Genomic DNA, 18,360 nt, shown 5'->3' with positions numbered 1-18,360 from the left:
TTTTCCAGCTTTTTTTAAAGAGTCACTGAATCTTTTCTTTGTAAAACTGAAACCAAACAATATCAATTCGATTTGAAGTGAACCTGACCAGCCACGGCACTGAACAAGAACGAGCAATAAACTAGCTGCTCCAAAACACATTCAAATCTTTGCAGAAACAACTCAACAGGGATATATTACATATATATATATATACATCCAACATATTTTCCCAAAACTTCACCGAGGAAATGCTGAAATGCACACTAGCTCAGCCATGCAGCAACTAAAATGGAGACTGGTGTAATGGACTTTATGTAATATTGACGACTAGAAGGAGCTCAACATCATGAAATTATAAACCTGCCTGGATTTGGATGAATCATATGAACTACCAGCATAGTGTGTCCATGTGGTTTAGTTCAGGACAACTCTCGGTGAATTCATTCCTCACAGGAGATTTTGGTTGTCGCTCTTCTTTTCCCCTCTCCTCTCTGTAACGTTACGTTCATGAAGTAAACTACACTTCCCCTCCAGCTCCAGTCAGCGATCAACAATACAGAACATAAACACCCAAAAAACGGAGGTCAGCTCCGCGGATCGCTGCCGCAGTCAGGTTGATAAACAGGAGTGAAGATAAATCCACTTTTTTAATCCCAAAAGTTTAATAGTAATTTCTGAGCTCTCCTCCCGTCGGTTAACGGTTTCGGATCGGAGCAGAATCCAAAGTGACTCCAGGTGTTTATTCCTCCAGAGGGTCCGGCTCTAATCGAGACTCTCTAGCCGGCTCTAAGCAGCTAGCCCACTGCGCCGCCCGTCCCTTTTAACTGCCTTTTTTCCAACCAGCAAGTTCAAGTGTACGCTAATTCATTCACTAATGTACTTGAGAAATTTGATCAATTGCCACCTTGAAAACAGGAAATCAATCTTAAAATGTACATTGAAAAACATTAGCAGTTGGTAAAACATGCATAATATTCATCACTTTATTGGATCCAGCAAAAATATCATGATGAAATGCTCTCAGGGGCATCTGGGAGACTAATACTTAACACTCATATAAATGCAATTTTCCCATTTCAATTCCAGTCACTGACCTTTGCTGCATGTCATATTTCTCTCCATCTCCCAAAGTTTCCTGTCTAACTACGTTCTCTGTCCAATAAAGGCAAAACACAGCAACCATGGCTTACACAATGCCATCTAGCTGCATGCACCTGCAACCTGGCAAGTGCCAACAAAAACAGCCGGAAACTCTCTCTCCCAGTTAGAAATCACAGCAGACGTTAGACAATATATCAGTTTCAATATCTCCTGGATTAACTGTGCAGCCCTACATCTGAGACTCTATAAACTCAGATCGCTAACGGGCCGAGACAACAGGGGGAAGGAGAAAGAGCAAGTAGGCGATAATTGAATATATGACGTAAATGTTTCTCACCTCAGCACCATGGGACGAACTCCTTTTCCTGAGGGCCGGGGAGGGCTCGGCTGATCGTAGAGGAGTCAGACCCCCGTTCTTCAACAGTTCCCCTGAGGGCGACTTTGGTACAGTCCACACAGGAACACCATCTGAAAGATGACAAGGCAGCGTCAGAGCCGACTGCCGGCTAGTTTACCACAGTGAGGAGGAGATACTTGGGATTTACTACTATGTATTTTGTATTGCTTATTTTTAGTGTATTAATGCTCAGTTTGGGGATTTTTTGGTTAAAATTGGTTGATAAGTGGAATCAAAGAGGGACTGGGGGAGAAAACCTGTATCACACTCTACATCCTTTCATTTCTGACGTTCAATATTAAGGTTCTCATGAATAGTCCTGAAATAAGGGTGCGTGATTGACAGAGACTAGACAGGAAATTGTGTGTGAGCGTCTGTTTGAATTTAATATTTGTTCATGTGTGATATCCTGGCCTGTTTTACTCTCTCGTCTCAGGTCAGACACACAGAAATGATTAGAGTGATGATTCATTTCGACTCAGGCCCACAAACAATAACGTGTTCTGCAGAAATATTATAAATCTTAATCCTGCACCTTCGACTACTTCATGTCTAGTTGTTGCAGGCTTTTAAAAAATGGATGGACTGTCAGAGGCAATGATTCAACTTGATGGTCTGTTTCGTTTGCTGTTAGCAAAATCCCTTTAAATTACACTTCAGTCAGTATTGTAGGTGGGTTCATTAACCGTTTCTTCTTGCTTGTGCCGTTTCCTCAACTTCATGAGGAATATAACAAACTACCAAAGGCATCTTTTTCTGCATTAAAATTGCTTAAAAAAAGTTTTCATGATGGTGCATATGGGACAATATTTACACCAGTATCAATGTGTCTGTGATCAGTCTATCAATCGGTTTGCACTAATGCAACCTCGTGGGGGCGCTGGCAGAAAAGTGAGGAGATTAATAAAGTTAATCGGACGTCTGGACCAAATTTTTTGCCAATCAATCAAGTAGATGTTGAGAAAAGTCCGTGGAGGTCGGTTTCATCCTCTGGGAACCATGAACGCATGTACAAAATTCATACCAACCAATCCAATAGTGTTTGAGATGTTTTTAGTTTTGGACCAACCGACTGACAAACCAGCATCGCTCTCTGTAGCCACATGCTGCTAGCATGGCTACAATTGTTTGGAAGCTACGACTATAAATCAAAAGTTCAGTTATAAAGTACTGCATTGAGAAAAGTACCATCTAAATGTATGAAACTGATTTTAATCATCTGCCTCAGCCCTACATGAAGCAATCGTTCATTTTAAAAGTGTTGCAGCCTGAACTAAAGGTCCAGAAGTCACAACCTTATGTAATGTGGTCGGGTAAAACACAGGCTCCTCACCACCAGACACAAGATTCAGTCACCACCTCTGACAGCCCTCCAACGTTGTGCTTCACTAACTCTGTATTTAATGCAGGGCGATTGCATTTTGTGTTTCCTGTATGAACAGATCCATCAAAAAAACAAAACAAAAAAAAAGTTTCCTCACTTAAAAGCTTCTCATAAAGATCACACTAGTAGATCCCATTTCAAATCACTGTAAATGGAGCCCTTCTCATCTCCAGTCCCGACACTCAAATTGGGTTAAAAGTCTAATGCACCAAGAGGCCCGTTCTTTGATATCCATTAGTGTGAGGCAAGCTGTGCTGACAGAAGTCGACATGCTGGTGAGCCTGAGGCGAGGCGGTCTCGTCAAAATGTGGCTGAAGCAGCCCTCGGGCCGGGCCGCGGCTCTGGTCAACTGACAGTTTGACTGACAGGAACCTGAAACGTGGACCTCCTCCTACGATACTGGACTCCTACACAGTGGAGAGCAAGAGGGTGGCTCTGCCCGAAGGCGAGTCAGCTGTGATAGAGCTACGACTACAGTGAAGATTGAATTTTTTGAAAAGGTTATTTCTCGAGATGTTTGGAGGTCAAGAGGTTACCGAGAGCTTATTTCAAGATAGAGTTGTGGGGGGGAGGACATTACTGGAAGTAGTTCATGCTGGTAACTATGATTTCTCACATGTTCTTAACACAAATTAAGACGGATATTTCTTTTGATTCTTTCTCTGAGATGTCACAGTGAAGCACCAGAAGTAGAAACACTCAGTGAGCGGGGGGGATGTTCGGACCATTGGATAGAGGCATGCAGGTGAATCAAAAGGCTGTCGCAAGATCAAACAGTGGAGAGACAAACATTCATGCAGTCGATGTTTCCAATGGCTTTACCTTCCATTTCTGGGCTGTGACATTGATTCAGATTCAGAGAACTGTTCCTCTTGTCCCTTTTATTTTCTTACATTTTCTTTCTACGTCTACATGTTAAGCTGCAGGGGGACTAGTTTGCAAAGTAAATTTCCTTTATGGATTTTTGTTTCCTTAAAGGAAAAGGTTCTGCGTGATAGGGACAGAGGGTTGGGCTTCAAGCTCTTTATGGCGGTGCCGGTGGAAGGGAAGGGGGATCCAAAAAGAGCTAGAGCGAGCAGCAAAGATCCTCCGTGACATCAGCTGATAATATGCTGTCTGGTGTGTGACTGGCAGGTTTTTGGTGGGAGTTTACAAAGATCCTTCAAGTTCCTTGTCTGTGTAGTACGAGGAGCCTGGAGGGACTAACGTGCCAGCCAAACTCAGTCCAACCTCATGCTTTGCTCCTGCCAAAGAGTTACTTCCCTGTGTGGACGAAACAAAACCATTCAACCAGCCAACCGACCAGCCAGCCACTCCTTTTATCAGCTGCATCAAATCTGGATGCTGCCCATGCCGGTGAGCCACACTACCCATCACTCGGCGAAACCGAGCATCCTAACAAAAAACTCCTCACTGAGTTGTGGGGGGTACATGCCGGAAGCGGGGAGCAGCTGATCCCCCACAGGACTTATCAGCCAGGCAGCGGAAGGAAAGAGGTTTGTACTTGCGGCCCGGTGGTCCCACTCCACACCACCCCCTGTCTGATGAACAGGTACAGGGTAGGGTGACTGTTGGCGCAAAGAGAAGACCAACAAACTGTGAGGACCGGCAGATTGGCGGGGATCTGGCACCCACACAAAACCCAGACCCCAAAAGACCTTCCCAAAGATGAGGTGGACCACAACTTCTCTTAGATACTCCACCAAAAAGATGCACCTGTAGGGCTTAAAAGAGGGCGGCAGTCTTCAGTTCGGATTCACAGCAGTTACAATCGATTCGAATGAGGACGGAGAAGTTACAACAAAAACATGCATCAGAACCATCCATCCGTTTCCCCCTTCGGGTTTGAGACATGGTGGGAGAAGGTTAAGCAAGGTAGCCCTTCTCCCTAGCCTTGTCTTCGAGCACTTCCTGGAGGATCCCGAGGCGTTCCCTAGCTTTATCGGAAATACCGTCCCTTCGGTATCACCTGGGTCGGCACCAGGTTCTCCTCCCAGTTGGATGGGAGGCATCTCAATCATTCAAATCAGATTCTTGAACCACCTCAAGGAGCGGCGGTGCTACGCTGAGTTCAGTTCGAGCTCATCATCTAAAGGTGTGTTCAGACAGAAAGCGAGGGCAATTTTAGTATGAGCCGAGGCACCTCGCACCTTTCTACTGCTTATATCTGTAATTCAGTTATTAAGGTCATTACCCTGAAAGAACAAAAAAAAAAACATCCACAGAAACTTTCCAAACAACTACTGCAGCATAATCCACTTCTTTCTTGTTTTGCCGGCGAGTCGAAGTAGCACATTTTAGTGCTTTATTAGCCATTTAGCATCATAACAGGTCAAGAACAGCGACAAGTAGATTGTGCTTCAAGAGTTTGAGAAAAATCTCTACAGGCACATTTTTTGAGTTGCCAGTGGGATCAAGTGTAACTGCTGTGAATCCAAACCGACTTAATCTGCCATCTTCCGCACCTTTCAAGCCTACAGGCAGCGAGTGTTTGGTACTTTTCAGTGTATCAAAGCATTACTTTAAATCATCTCCCCCTTTTCTGGAGAGATTTTTGCTGTTGTTCCCTCTGTTCCTGGGAAAAAAAAGGATTACACGATTACATTATCTTAACATCTATCTCTGTCCTGTGTTTGGGGTCTACCTTCCACCTTTAGGAACCGATCCCTGATCCTTCTCCTTGGTGTTAAGCCAATAGAACCACCCTCAGGCTGCAAATGGTTTAAATTGAAACAACTTTATTGGATCCATAGCGACTTGGCACACAGTGTGGATTCCTTTGGCAAAGACTTAAACCCTTTGAGGAGATTTATAAATGCATAGTATATTTAGGTTTACTCATTCACACATAAACCCTGATTTATTTTTCTTTTTTTTCTCACACATGCATGTTGGAAGACAATCTGCAATGCTTTCTAGGGACTCTGTAAACAAGACTGACAATACATTCATGTTCATACACACTTCACATTCAAGCTTGTACTTCGCCACCATTTTGTGAGACTATTGGCATTTCAATGCAGTCGACGACATTGAAGAGACACAATAATGAATGAAAAACAACACAGAACGCTAACAACTACTATGGAACAAAAAATAAAACAATTGAACAAACAAATGCAACATTCAACAGCATTTACTACAAACATTGAAGTTCATGGTGGCCATCAGGCACGGACAGGAGCCGCAGTCCAGCTGCCCCAGCTGGACCTTGCCGCTGGTGCTGGGCTCTGGAGGAGGGGACTGGAAAGACAAGAGGGGTGGGGGAGATGGAGGGGTCGGGGGCTCCAGTAGCAGCACTGGAATGGGGCCCAGGGCAGACTCACCGGAGGGGGCTCTGTGAGCAGAGTGATTGTGCTCAGAGGTCTGGGACTGAGGCGGCGCCTGGCCGTGGCTCTGGGTCTGTTGGAGGATGTTCAGGCACTCTCCCAGGCAGCTGAGTGTGGCGGCCGACGTGGCTTTGAGCAGCAGCAGGTCCTGGTCCAGACAGGAGAGAGGGCCTCTGGTGGGGAGAGAGTCGATGGACTGGACCAGGTTCTTCTGTTGGCCCTCTGCTTGGGACATCACCTGCGAGAAAGACGTGATGTAAAGCTTTTAAAATAAAAAGGTCAACCGAGAACAGATTTTTTTTAATATCTGAGCCCACAATGCAACATTAAAAACATACTTACAGTCCTTTTACATTCAAATGTGCTGGATTTAAATACCTTAAATCCTCCTATTACTCTTTCCTGATGTTTGCGATTTTATCTCCATGTCTGATTTTAGTTATGCACTGTAAGGAACAAAGCTTTAGTGGGTATTTACATGTATTTGCCTTTGAAGGCTGGTGGCATGTTATATTTTTCTCATTCCCTTGTTCTTAATCCTGGGAAAAGATTATTAAAAGTTACTCCTCTCTACACCACAGGCCTGTAAATGTTCCTTTATCACAACAAACATGTGAACTGTCATCATAAATGTGTATTATCCGGCAGATGAAAATAGTCCCCAACAACTGCAACCATTTACTCCTCTTAAGAGATAAGTTTGCTAAAAAACTACTGCCCAGCTAATCACAGTATTTGGGCCTCTTTCGATAACGATGCTACAGATCTGAGGCTGCTTTTAAATATTTATGATCTCAGTAGGAAAGATTGTGCCTGGAGCTGAGAGCCACAGATGGGGCAGTAAAGTCAGGGAGCAGAAAATAACTCCAGCTTCATCCCTAAATGTCTGTTTTCTCTCCTGACTCATGAACTGCAGACCTCATTAGTGATAAAATGTGTCATCAAATCCATAGAAAACTTGAAATCACTGAGGAAGAAACTCTCATAATTGTCATTACTGGGCATTTTAAGGCTGGTTGTTGATAATAACACCTCAATCTAAATGTTGAATGTGAGGAAATCAGATTTAGAGGTTGTACTGATCGATGACGTCCATCAACGCCAACCAAGACCGTGATGCTCACATGGTAGAAACAAATGAGACACCGTATCTTCCACTGACTCATACATCTCTACTTTCTTACCAGCGCGTAGGAGGTGATACACCTCGACATTAATTCTGGAGGTGTCACCTCCGTCTCGACTATAAGCAGCGACTGATCCACACGACTATCTGCTCCGAGCCGAAACAGAAACTCTTCAAACAAGAAAACTTCTCCCCTGTGCTTCTACAACATTTCTTACTGAGACTTATTTCTGTGTGAGTCACCTATCAAGAGTCTAAATGTATCACAAAAAGAAGACGTCGCTGCTAGCCGGCGGGTAATAAACCCCTCTCGGGGCTAATGAATCTGGGTTGTTTATCAGCCTGGAAATGTTGTATTCATTAATATTGTATGGCTTCACACACTCGTCCTCTGCACGCACTTCAATAGCACATCTGGTCTCCCTGCGTCGCTGCACAGAGCTCACCGAGAGCTGTTGCGGCAGGTTATGTGTAGCATAGACATTCACGTAAAGGAGTGGGTTTTTTTTAAAGCACAGCGCTCTTCCAATTATTCAGCTATTTACTTGGGTCGGTGGTGAATTCCTCAGGCAGATGCAGCTCAAATTTTTGTCTCCTGTGCTCGTTATAAATAGATTCTCAGTGTTCAGCATGCTGATACCAGATCATTTTTCACTGCGCCCTTCAAAAAAAAAAATCACGACTTGCTGTTTCATTCAGTTTTACAGTTAAAGCCCTCAAGAAAGATGTGTCCCACTTTATAATGAACATAGAGGTCATGAACAGCTGGATATTATCATTAACTGTCTTTCTATGTTATGGATTATATCAAGATATCATGATTAACAGATGTATGCCTATTTCTCACGGTGGCTTACTAAATTGAAAACCACGTCCACACAATGGTGAGACTAAACGACTCTGTAATGACGAGCGAGCGAGCGAGATTCATTGTAGACATTTATGTGAAAACATGACGGCAGAGAAGTGAATCATGCTGCAGAAGTTTCTAGAGATGTTCTGACAGCTTTCTTCTCATGAAAACTTATAAATAAATAAATAAACAAACTTACAGTACAGCATTACCAATACTGGACTTTTGAGACAATTAAAGGATACTTGAGAGTTTTAAACAATCAAACAATGATATGATTTGCGACCAAGATGCTCGACAGTCAAAAAATAATGCCATCATTTTCTCTTAATCTGTGATTAACCAATGTTAGCTGATAGAGCTGCGCAACATGCTAAAAATTATAATATTATAAAAAATGTGAAGAATTGTTGTACAATATTGAGATTATTTTGACAGATTAATGAAAATGATCCTTTTTGCATCACGACGTGACGTTCGTTGGGGTCCGCAGCACGACAGCACTTCATTATGATGCAGTTTATCACATTTACCTTTTTATTAAAAAAATGCAGCATCTTGAGATTTGGATATGCACTCGGCCATATTACAGTTTCAACTATATTTTGAATAACTGTGCAGCTTTACCAGCTAAAATAACAGCCGGCTGAGCTGAGCCGCCGTGTCTGCTGTGAACTAGTTTTTGTGAAGTACTTTTTACAACCACCTGTTGAGGCTACAGGAAGAATGTTTTATACTAAATGAACACATTTTGGTTGGGGTGTTGCTTTACAGTACAGAAGGTCACATACTGCCAACATCACTCATCTTTACGTACAGTAGATATCCTGCAACATGAACCTGTAACAAGAATTATAACTGCGTCTGTAGCGCACTAGTAATCAGTCAGTAATTTGTTTATTTTTAAAAAGGGGCAACGGCCTCAATCCTAACCCAACTTAATACTAACCCTCACCTTGTCGTGGGAGTCTGAGATGTAACTCTATCATGAGATCATGGGAGATAAGCACAGCAAAATGATGATTTTGCATGTCTCTGTCCTGCAGATCAACCACCTACCAGGAATTGACTGTTGTTGTAGCGCAACATCACAGTAATTTGGTCATCACCATGTTCAAAAACAACACTCAGAGATAAATAACACAAGACAAAGACATTAATTTGTAATTTAAAGGGGAAAAAAGGAGAAAACCAAGCATGAGGTCAGTAAGATCCAACAGCCAACTATAAAAAGGTATTATCTCTAAGAACGTCTGACTGAATAAAGACATAAACACACACTACACACATACACACAACCTCATAAAGGGTCCTTGTTATAAAACTGTCAGCAGGTGAACGTAAATACAACCTGACCTCATGTGGGCGACAGGGGTCACCAACAAGGTCCCAGAGCCATCATTCATCATACACACACACATAAAGACACATTCAAACACTCTTCCTCCTTATATTCCAACACAAACTAGCTAATAAAAGGTTTTTGTATACACACATACAGTACATAAGCTGTTGCTCTCTGTATGTGAACACAGCTGATGTTTCTTTGTTTGGTTTATAAGCAGATTACACTGTTAGACACGAGCGTAAAGGGAACACAGAATAGCAGCAGACCTCTACAAAGCTAAGTCAGTGGGCTTACAGTAATGGCAGCTCCCCCCCGCCACACACACACGCACACACACACACCCACACACACAGCTCTCTGGAGCCAACAGACCAGCGATGCTTCCAGAAATAGCCTAACCCCGGCGATCCAGCCCTGCTGCAGCAGTCTAAGTGCCCAGCGGTGCTGCTGCACTGCGAGTCGAGGCGTTTGATGAGTTCACATCAGCCGTGACAAGCTGGCTGAGGACAGACGGTAATGTGGTCTGACTCCCAGCGTCACACGTTCAGAGGAAAGACAGATGTGCATGCATGGATGGACAGATGGATGGGAGGTGACAGCGTGACGACGGCCAGGACATTCAGCCCCAGACCTCCTCGATATACCGGTGCTTAAACGCTAACTGCTCGGAGATGTCAGAGTCCGATTTGTTATCTTGTAAAAATGTTTTGTTGCAGAGTGAAGCCTCCTTCATGAGACGTGGACGTTTCTGTAATAACCAGGTTCAAACATTTAGTTTATCGAGTGTTTTTCTAGTCTCTTAGAGATTTACAACACCACAGCATTCACCCCTTCACACACACACACACACTTACGCACTAGTGGCAGAGGTGAAGGTGCCACCTGCTCATCAGGAGTCATAACTATTAATACGCACTCTGATCGAAGAGCCACCAGGAGCAATGTGGGGTTCAGTATCTTGCCCGTGGACACGTCAACATGTAGACGTTCATGTCAACATCCAGGTTATAATGACCAGTGAGGAATCTTTTTTAAAATTAAGATGTATCTGACTTAAACTGAACAAAAATGGACTAAAATGGACTTCATTCGAGGTACTTAAACCCAAATTCAAAGGATAAGTTCACCCAAAAATGAAAATTCAGTCTTTGTCTGTTCCATGAATCAAAAGTCGAGTGAAGTCGTGTCGTCAAAACATTTCTGGAGCTTAAAAGTGTTGCAGCCTTCTGCTTAACGACTGAAGTAGACGGGGATTTGGGGTAGAAAAAGTAATCCAAGTCTCTGGAAGCCCCGAGATCCCAAATTGATTTGAAAAGCTTGTGCACCCACTTCAGTCGCTAATACTTTTAGCTCAGCAGCTACAGTTGTTCTGGATTAAAAAAGGGGAACTGTGTAGTTTAAAGAGGAAATTCAAACTCAGAATTTGAATATTTACAATATTAATTAGAAATGTTGATCTTTTCCATAACTTAATAAACAAGCTGCTCTCAGAGGAAAATAAGGTCCCAGAACACTGTTTGAAGGTAGAAAGGTGGCAGGGTCCGCCACATGTAAACAGTATGATATTGTGTTCCCCTTTAAAGGCCACTTTATGTTTTCTTTCAGTTGTTGTGTAAGACGCTGTTTTGCTGCGAAGCTCCAGAAATGTTTCGTGGACTACAAAACTTCACCGGACTTTCACCGGGTGCAGCTGCTTGTGTTATAGTCCAAAGGTGCACCACACCTGGCTTGGAGACACAGTTTGTCTGTGTTATAAACTTTTGGCGTGAAGTTTTTGAATTTAATCGGCTGCTGGGCTCACACAACGCTCCAGTCCTCCTGCCTGGTGTGTGGCGATGGTTCAGTGAGTGCTGGCGAGACGTGGATCAACAGAGCAGAGCCGAGGAGGCAGATCATGTGGAGAGTCACCGAGCTGCAAAGACCACTTTCCCTCCACGAGTGTTTGGAAAAAAGTCGTATACATCTGTAGCTGTGTGTGGGAAGCGTGTCGTGTGATGTTTACGAATATCATCAGCGCTCGTGACCAGAGAGTATACGAGACGTACAACGCGACACCCCTCGACGCTGCTGCTTCGCCGTAAATCCTCCGATAATCAGCAGGCGGCAGCTCTCTGCTCTCTGCTGCGTACAGTGGTGCGTAAATCACTGCGCAGGAAGACTCCTTTACAGTCGACTCCAGCGTCCTCCGACCTGTCAGACAAGTTTACGAGCCTGTGATGAAGGAAGGAGGGAGAACAACGAGGAGGGAGGGAAGGTGGACGGAGGCTGAGGGAGTACAGTGATGGTGAAGAGAGGGATGGAGATAGAAGCTACATGACGGCAGTGGGGCTGGAGTATAGAGAGAGCCGGACGTCACCCCTGCATCGAGTCTCTAAATCAGGGCGACACGTCTGACCTGAGGAGACACCTGGTCAAACATCAGATATATCTCAAAGATACAGAGCTTCAGCCGGAGAACCGAGCCGTCCCACGTGAACGACGAGGCATCCACATCTTTCTGTTATTAATCAGCCGGTTGGAGAAGTTGTTGTTGGAGATAAACGGGCCTTTTTCACTGTCTTGGTTGACGTTATCTTAGCTTTTTTTACTAGCGTTAGCCAAAACTCCGCCGCTGGCTGCGTCCAAAATTTCTTATCGACATGCTGTAGTGACAACAACAGCGTAAAAGATGATGTATAGATGATATATCGTATGATGTGGACAGCGCTCCTACTTTTATTACTTGTTTTTTTTGCCAAACAGTCAAAAAACAGTCTGAACGTCGACAGATCTGCAAAAAAACCAGACAAAAAGCAGCAAATCCTCACATTTGAGAAGCAGGAACGAGGGAATATTTGGCATTCTTGCTGGATAAAAGACATTTTGTGTCTCTTGATAAACTGCTTCAGCACTAATTACCCAGAAGCTTCTACTTTTCTCGTGTAGCTGTTCGACCTTGCTGCTCTTGTGAAGGTTGCGGCGATGAGTCGACGGTCTTTCACCCGTCGACTATCTGATCCTCCAACGTTCCTCTGCTCGTCATCCTGACGCCACTTTTAGCAAGAGCGTCGTTATTTCATGCAGAAATCTCTCTTTTCATTGCGTCTCGCTCGTTGGAGACCTGGCTGGCTTCAAGTTGTTAAATTCCCCGTTCAGAGGAGCCCCGCTGTGCGTCTGAGAATATCTTCTCAGCCTAAGTGATTCACTCTGTGACAGAAAGAGAGCAGCGAGCGACGGGTGTGAGTGGAGGATGATTTCTCACCTCTCAGGAGCAGAGTCTGTCTCCTCCAGTGATCCGGGGACAGTCTGAGTAAATACCGAGCAGATGGTTGTGATCGTTAGGCAAAACAAACACGCCTCTGTGCCTTGTGTTTCTCTCTGCAGACGGGAGGAAACAAGGCCCTCTGTGATGTGCGATTCATTTTCCTTTTTAGCTTCAGAGGAATCTGGTTCCTGCTTCCCGTCACCTGATTTGAGATCAGAACCTGAACTTTACTCCCTCCTTGGCGGTGGTGTTTCTTGTCTGCGGGATGCTAACGTGCGTTTGTCTCGTTCGTGATGTTGTCTGCGTCTTAGCCGACCTTTAATCAGACAAAAAGACAGTCGTTTGAATGTTTTTGGACCTGTGTGCTTGGTTGCGAGCCGTCGTAGACCCAAACAGTCACTGATTCAGACGAGGAATTACGTTTTGTTTTGTTTGTAGTAATCTCTGTATAGATCTGGTGACGTCCGTCTGATCCTCTGTGAGGACGTCAGTACGAGGGCCATTGTTTCTGAGGAGGACGTGATCAGTATTTGACAGCATTGTTGTTACATGACGGTGTAGAAAGTCCAAACAATCCCGAGAGTCTGCTGGGAGGATTACGCTTTGGTCTTCTCTCCATGCCGCATGTTATTTAAGAGATCTGACTCATCACACCGAGTCTGTGACTCTTCAGAGGATTAACAACTCTTAAAACTTCAAGAAGGAGGATTCCCCTACTTCCTCAGTAAGTTACGGCATGCGGTGCGGAGACGAAGACGCACGAGTATTTTTGTGGGGATAAAACAACATTTTCCACGACGGCCGACTTCACCTCTTCCCCTGTCATCTTCTATTTCCCTCCTCTGTCCGAACAGGTCACGAGCGTTTTACATTTAGAAAGCCTCTCGTCTCTCCTCGTCCGTGTTTCCTTCCTCCCTCCCAATCTGCTAAATCATCTTATCTACATAATTCAGCGGCCAGACGCACATTTCATCTGTAAAACCAAAAAAAAAAATGCTGCAGCTAACGCTCCTGTCAGTCACGTCTTCATCACGTCTTCATCATTTTCCCCAGCTTCAGGCCTAATCTCCTGCAATTAATCACTTCAAAAAATCAACTTGCAGACAGGCTGTTAGGAAGAAGAAGACGGGGGACGAACGCCGTCCCTCTGCAGACAGATAAGCAGCGACCGACTGTGTCGAGTGTGTGGAGATGTAACCAGAACCGACAGGTCCGGTGACTGAAGGCGCGGAGAATTAATGAGGACTTCAACTTCAAGCTGAATCAAAAAAAAAACTGATTGGAAAAACTCAAGTGGCGGGATTCGTGGTTAACTCAGGACGTGGCTGCAAATGTAAAAACTATTTAAACGTAAACGTTCAGGGGATGAGCAGGACGACACGGTCGGGAATATGAGATGTTCCACGCTCGCTGTTTATCTTCTCTCCATCGGCTCTTCTCCTCCGTCACCGGCCGTGTTAATCAGTATTGATATATACCGTAAAAATGCCAACGAAGCTGAACTTACAGGGAAAAGACCGAGCACGCTGCAGTCGAGTGTCAAGCCTGAAATATCTGCTGAACTCACTGCACCAGCGTCCCACCTGAGATCAGTGAGAAGACAGAGGCCGCGTATAATACACGCTGCAGCTGCTGACATCTGAGAGGGCAACGTTTCTCGATGGAGAAGAGATATCCAGATAAATCCAGTTTATTCCAGCTTAGCGTCGGTCTTATTTTGTCCATTGATCCGAGTTTAATTGCTTTGGGATCCGGGAAATGCAGCAACATCCAACAAGCACACAGTTATAGAGGATTTAAACAAACCTCCTCACTGTTTAGGAAGTCTAGCTGAGAAGAACATCTGATAATGACGACTAAAAAGCTAAACGCTGATGTGAAATGATGCATTTTGTTAAAATACCAATTAGTATTTAACCTAAAGAAATGCATGAAACAACAAAACACACCAAAGCTATGAAAACTGGACCAAAAGTGCAACAACATACATCCAACTCGTCTGCTTCGAGCTTCACGTCTCCGGGTGAAGCTTTCATAACGTCTCCGCGGCCGTGACACCCACCTCTTTGACCTCCAGCAGCCGTCCCGGGTACTGACTCCTGGCCCGCCGAGCCGCAGCCGGAGATTTGTGGTGGGTGATGGTGACGATGTTGCTGGGCGAGGCCGCGTGGCTCAGGTGCCTCTGAGAGCCCGGGGATGAAGATGGGGTTAGGTGAGGGAGGAGGGAGAAGCTACGGGTCCGACCAGAGGATGAGGAGCCCTGAGGGGGGGAGGAAGGAGGGGATGACACAGAAAGGGAGAGAGAGAGAGTTGTGTGTGGGAATTTAAAATGTGATGTGATAATGTGAGGGAAGGACGTGCACTCCTTTTTATTTAGGTTTCCTGCACTTCAACTGTCTTTACTTCTTCAGCATAAGCAGAATAAGACGTATGAATTCATCAAATTATGCCGGTTAAATGTCAGTTGAGGCTAATTGTTAGCAAGAACATGTTTAAACTTAGTTTCACTAGTTAATCACGCTACTATAATGTTAAATTAATGTAAATAAACTAGTAAGATAGGGCAGATAATGTAGAAAGAGCTTCAGAGAGTATGCCTTCGCTCAGGTTTGGCTTTCGGCTAATGATAATGCTAGCTGACATTAGCCATCTTTCATCTTTTCGAGGTGATAGAAACGCTAAAGATAATGCTAACGAACATTAGCCAAACCTGAAAGCCAGTAAAGCTGAGGCTATTTGGTTTTTCTGCTACCAAGGCTTGAAAGAATAGCACTGACAGCGTGTACATTTAGTGAAAACAAAGAACTAGCGTTAGCTTTTAGCTAATCAGAGGAGAAATCTGCTGTTTTTCAGTTATACATGCTCAGTTCCATGTTCTTTATATTCATTTATTTACTTGACTTTAGGCTAATGTAGGCTAAGTCTCCAGTAGCCTAACCACGCTTTGGCTAACCCAAGATGTTAGCGCTCTAATAAGACACTCAATTGTCAGTTTTGGCCGACTGTTAGTAAGAAAATAGTAATGTGGTCCAACTAGCATACGGCAGATAATGTAGTTCAGTCTTTCGAAAACCTTTTCTTATTTTCAAGTCGATAATAGTGCTAGCTAACATTAGCCAAACACGTAAGTCAGTAAAGTTGAGGCTAACACGTTTTTCCTCATTTTACTAACATTACATGAGTGACTTACTCAAAGTTATTAAAATTAGATAGCACTATAGCCTGGAAATGTTGCGTAAACAAAAAACTAGTCAGAGGTTAGCATATCTGCATTTTTTTCCAGTTAGCCAAATACACAAGGCTCAGTTTTAGTCTCCATTTATTGACTTCCTTGTGTCTCAGACGTCAAGAGGATATTACCAAACAGACACACACAAATATCTCAATCACAGCAACACAATAAAATTACAGAAACAGAGAGCAGCCTCTTTTTTTCTGTCTGCATGAGCTCATCAACCTCACAGTCGTTCATGAAACAGTGAAAAAAAGCCACAATTACTACAAATTTTAATGGATTATCATTTAATTAAGCTATTAAAATTAATTTACCTCACCTGTAGGTTTATGGATGAGTGCGTCATTGTGTTTTTGTGCTCAAAGTATTTAGGAAAACTAATTATTATTATTTTTATCAAGTGATCAATAAAGAACCACTTGTTCAGGGTTAGAGATAATAGAAAAGAGAAAAATCTAAATGATCTAAGATAAAACTATACCTACAAATGTCTAGAGGATTATTGTCTGTCCATCCTGACAGTTTTAACTGACCGACACAGACAGCAGGTGCCACCACCAGGCTTGTGAACCGAAAGAGAAGTTGGACTGGGTCTAATAAAAAGCCCATCGTCCCTTTTGTTGTTGTGTTTTTCACTTCTCTGCAGCCGAAGCTAAAGTCACATCGCGTTCTTCATTTTGATGCCTCCTCCGCTTCCCCTCTGTGACTCTTGTCTCTTCAGTTCGCCGACCTCTGCGCTCACACGGGCAGCGATGTCAGAACGGTATCTCTCACTTCTGCCTTTACTCTGCACTAGTTTACGGCGACGCGGGGAGACAAGGCACCAGAGATTTATCCACCAGAAGAGCACAGCGGTCTGGTAACTGCAGCAGTGAAAATAAAATAGATCAAACAGACAACACCGCTTACCGAGAGGGGAAACAACCGGCCTTTCTCTATGTGGTAACACCAGGAAATCAGACCTACGATGGGAATAATTGCATGATTAGGGGATAATTGCTATTGCTGTCATTATTTGGCTCCGTTTGGTCGTTTTTCAAGGTCAAAACTGCACGAAAAACACAACATTTGTACAAAAGGGAACTTTTTCCTCATGATTAGATGCATCCAAACCCTAAACAGAGGGAGTAATAGTGGGTAGGGTTCTTGTGTAATCATTTTAGCAGAACATAATCAGCTTACAGGAGAGAGAACACTGTTGTATTGTGTGCAAAAAGCTAAGCCACGAGCTGTGAGTAAGCAGAAAAAGGAACAGCATTTCAGGAGTGGGAACACAGAGGAGACACGCTGAGGTTTTGTGTGCTCGGAAAAAAAACTGGCACAAAAAGCCCCCGAGCGTTTCGACGAAGCGGAACGGAAAGAAGATGTCAGATCGAGATGATTCGAGAGGAGGAGGAGGGGGTGATGCGGGAAAGTATCGACTATCACAGGTGTGAGGAGCATCGGGGTCGTGATGCCTCGGATCTTACGTGAACAAACCCTTTTCTGATGTAGCAAAAGGGTCGATACGCGCCACACGGGGAAGAGTTTCTCATTAGTTTTCGTGCTAACCCCCTTGAAATGAATCGATATCTAGTTGTGACTGCAGGATATGAGCTGTGTGCAGTTTTCTTTCTCTTGTTGTTTTATTTAAATGATTTTTTAGAGGCCTTAAGATGTGCAGATATCTGGTATTTGACTTTCAGCTTTACGTTGGGGTCACCATCAGCCTCCACACAAACACATAGAAAAGTACAATTAAAGATATAACTCTTAAGAAATGGCCAGAATTCAAAGATAGCTCCAAAACTGCTCATTATACTCTTTGCTGTAGCGACTAGCTGCCGTTAGCAAGTAACTCGGGTAGACTTGGAGCTATGGTATGGAGGCGATTTACAGTAGGGGTGGGCATGTCAATCAAAAATGCTATTCAATAGTCATCGGGAACTATTCAACGATTATTCGATTGTTCGAAGACCTTTATTTACTGCAGCACACAGAGGCTTTTACTGACCTCGTGTGGAAAAGACCGGAGCCTGGCAATAATAACACTAATCTACCGAGGCCTGTTATAACACCTGGTGGTAAGGTGATCTTTTTTCTTGTACAATATTCCCACTTTGATAAAGTAAGAAAGCGATACAGACACCAGAGGAGACTCACACTGCAGCTGTGATACTTTTCTGCAGAATCCAAATAAAAAAATCTAATTAAATCTCACATAAAAGGCAGGATGTGCCTGGCAGACTCAGCTCAGGGGGTTAAAAAGGAAAAAGTCCTGACGCCTACTGCTTCACAGGTGCTCAGCTGTCGCTCGACCGTGGGCGGATTTGGCCTCCGTGTGAGGCAGCGTGGGTGGACGGTCCAACGGTCAGCTGCTGA

General features: G+C 44.0%; 1 protein-coding gene across 1 annotated transcript in view; it reads right to left on the bottom strand.

The window, feature by feature from the left end:
• osbpl10a (oxysterol binding protein-like 10a) overlaps positions 1 to 18,360 on the bottom strand; it is a 69,639-nt gene that overhangs the window by 26,686 nt on the left and 24,593 nt on the right. Inside the window, exons 5-7 of the mRNA XM_073483021.1 lie at positions 14,827 to 15,024; positions 6,191 to 6,431; positions 1,421 to 1,551 (exon numbers count right to left, since the gene is read on the bottom strand). Of these exons, the coding sequence (XP_073339122.1) occupies positions 1,421 to 1,551; positions 6,191 to 6,431; positions 14,827 to 15,024 (570 nt within the window). The remainder of the gene's footprint in view (positions 1 to 1,420; positions 1,552 to 6,190; positions 6,432 to 14,826; positions 15,025 to 18,360) is intronic.

This window comes from Pagrus major, chromosome 16 (assembly GCF_040436345.1).
Source record: "Pagrus major chromosome 16, Pma_NU_1.0".
Classification (NCBI taxonomy): domain Eukaryota; kingdom Metazoa; phylum Chordata; class Actinopteri; order Spariformes; family Sparidae; genus Pagrus; species Pagrus major.
This window is presented reverse-complemented; position numbering and strand designations above follow the sequence as displayed.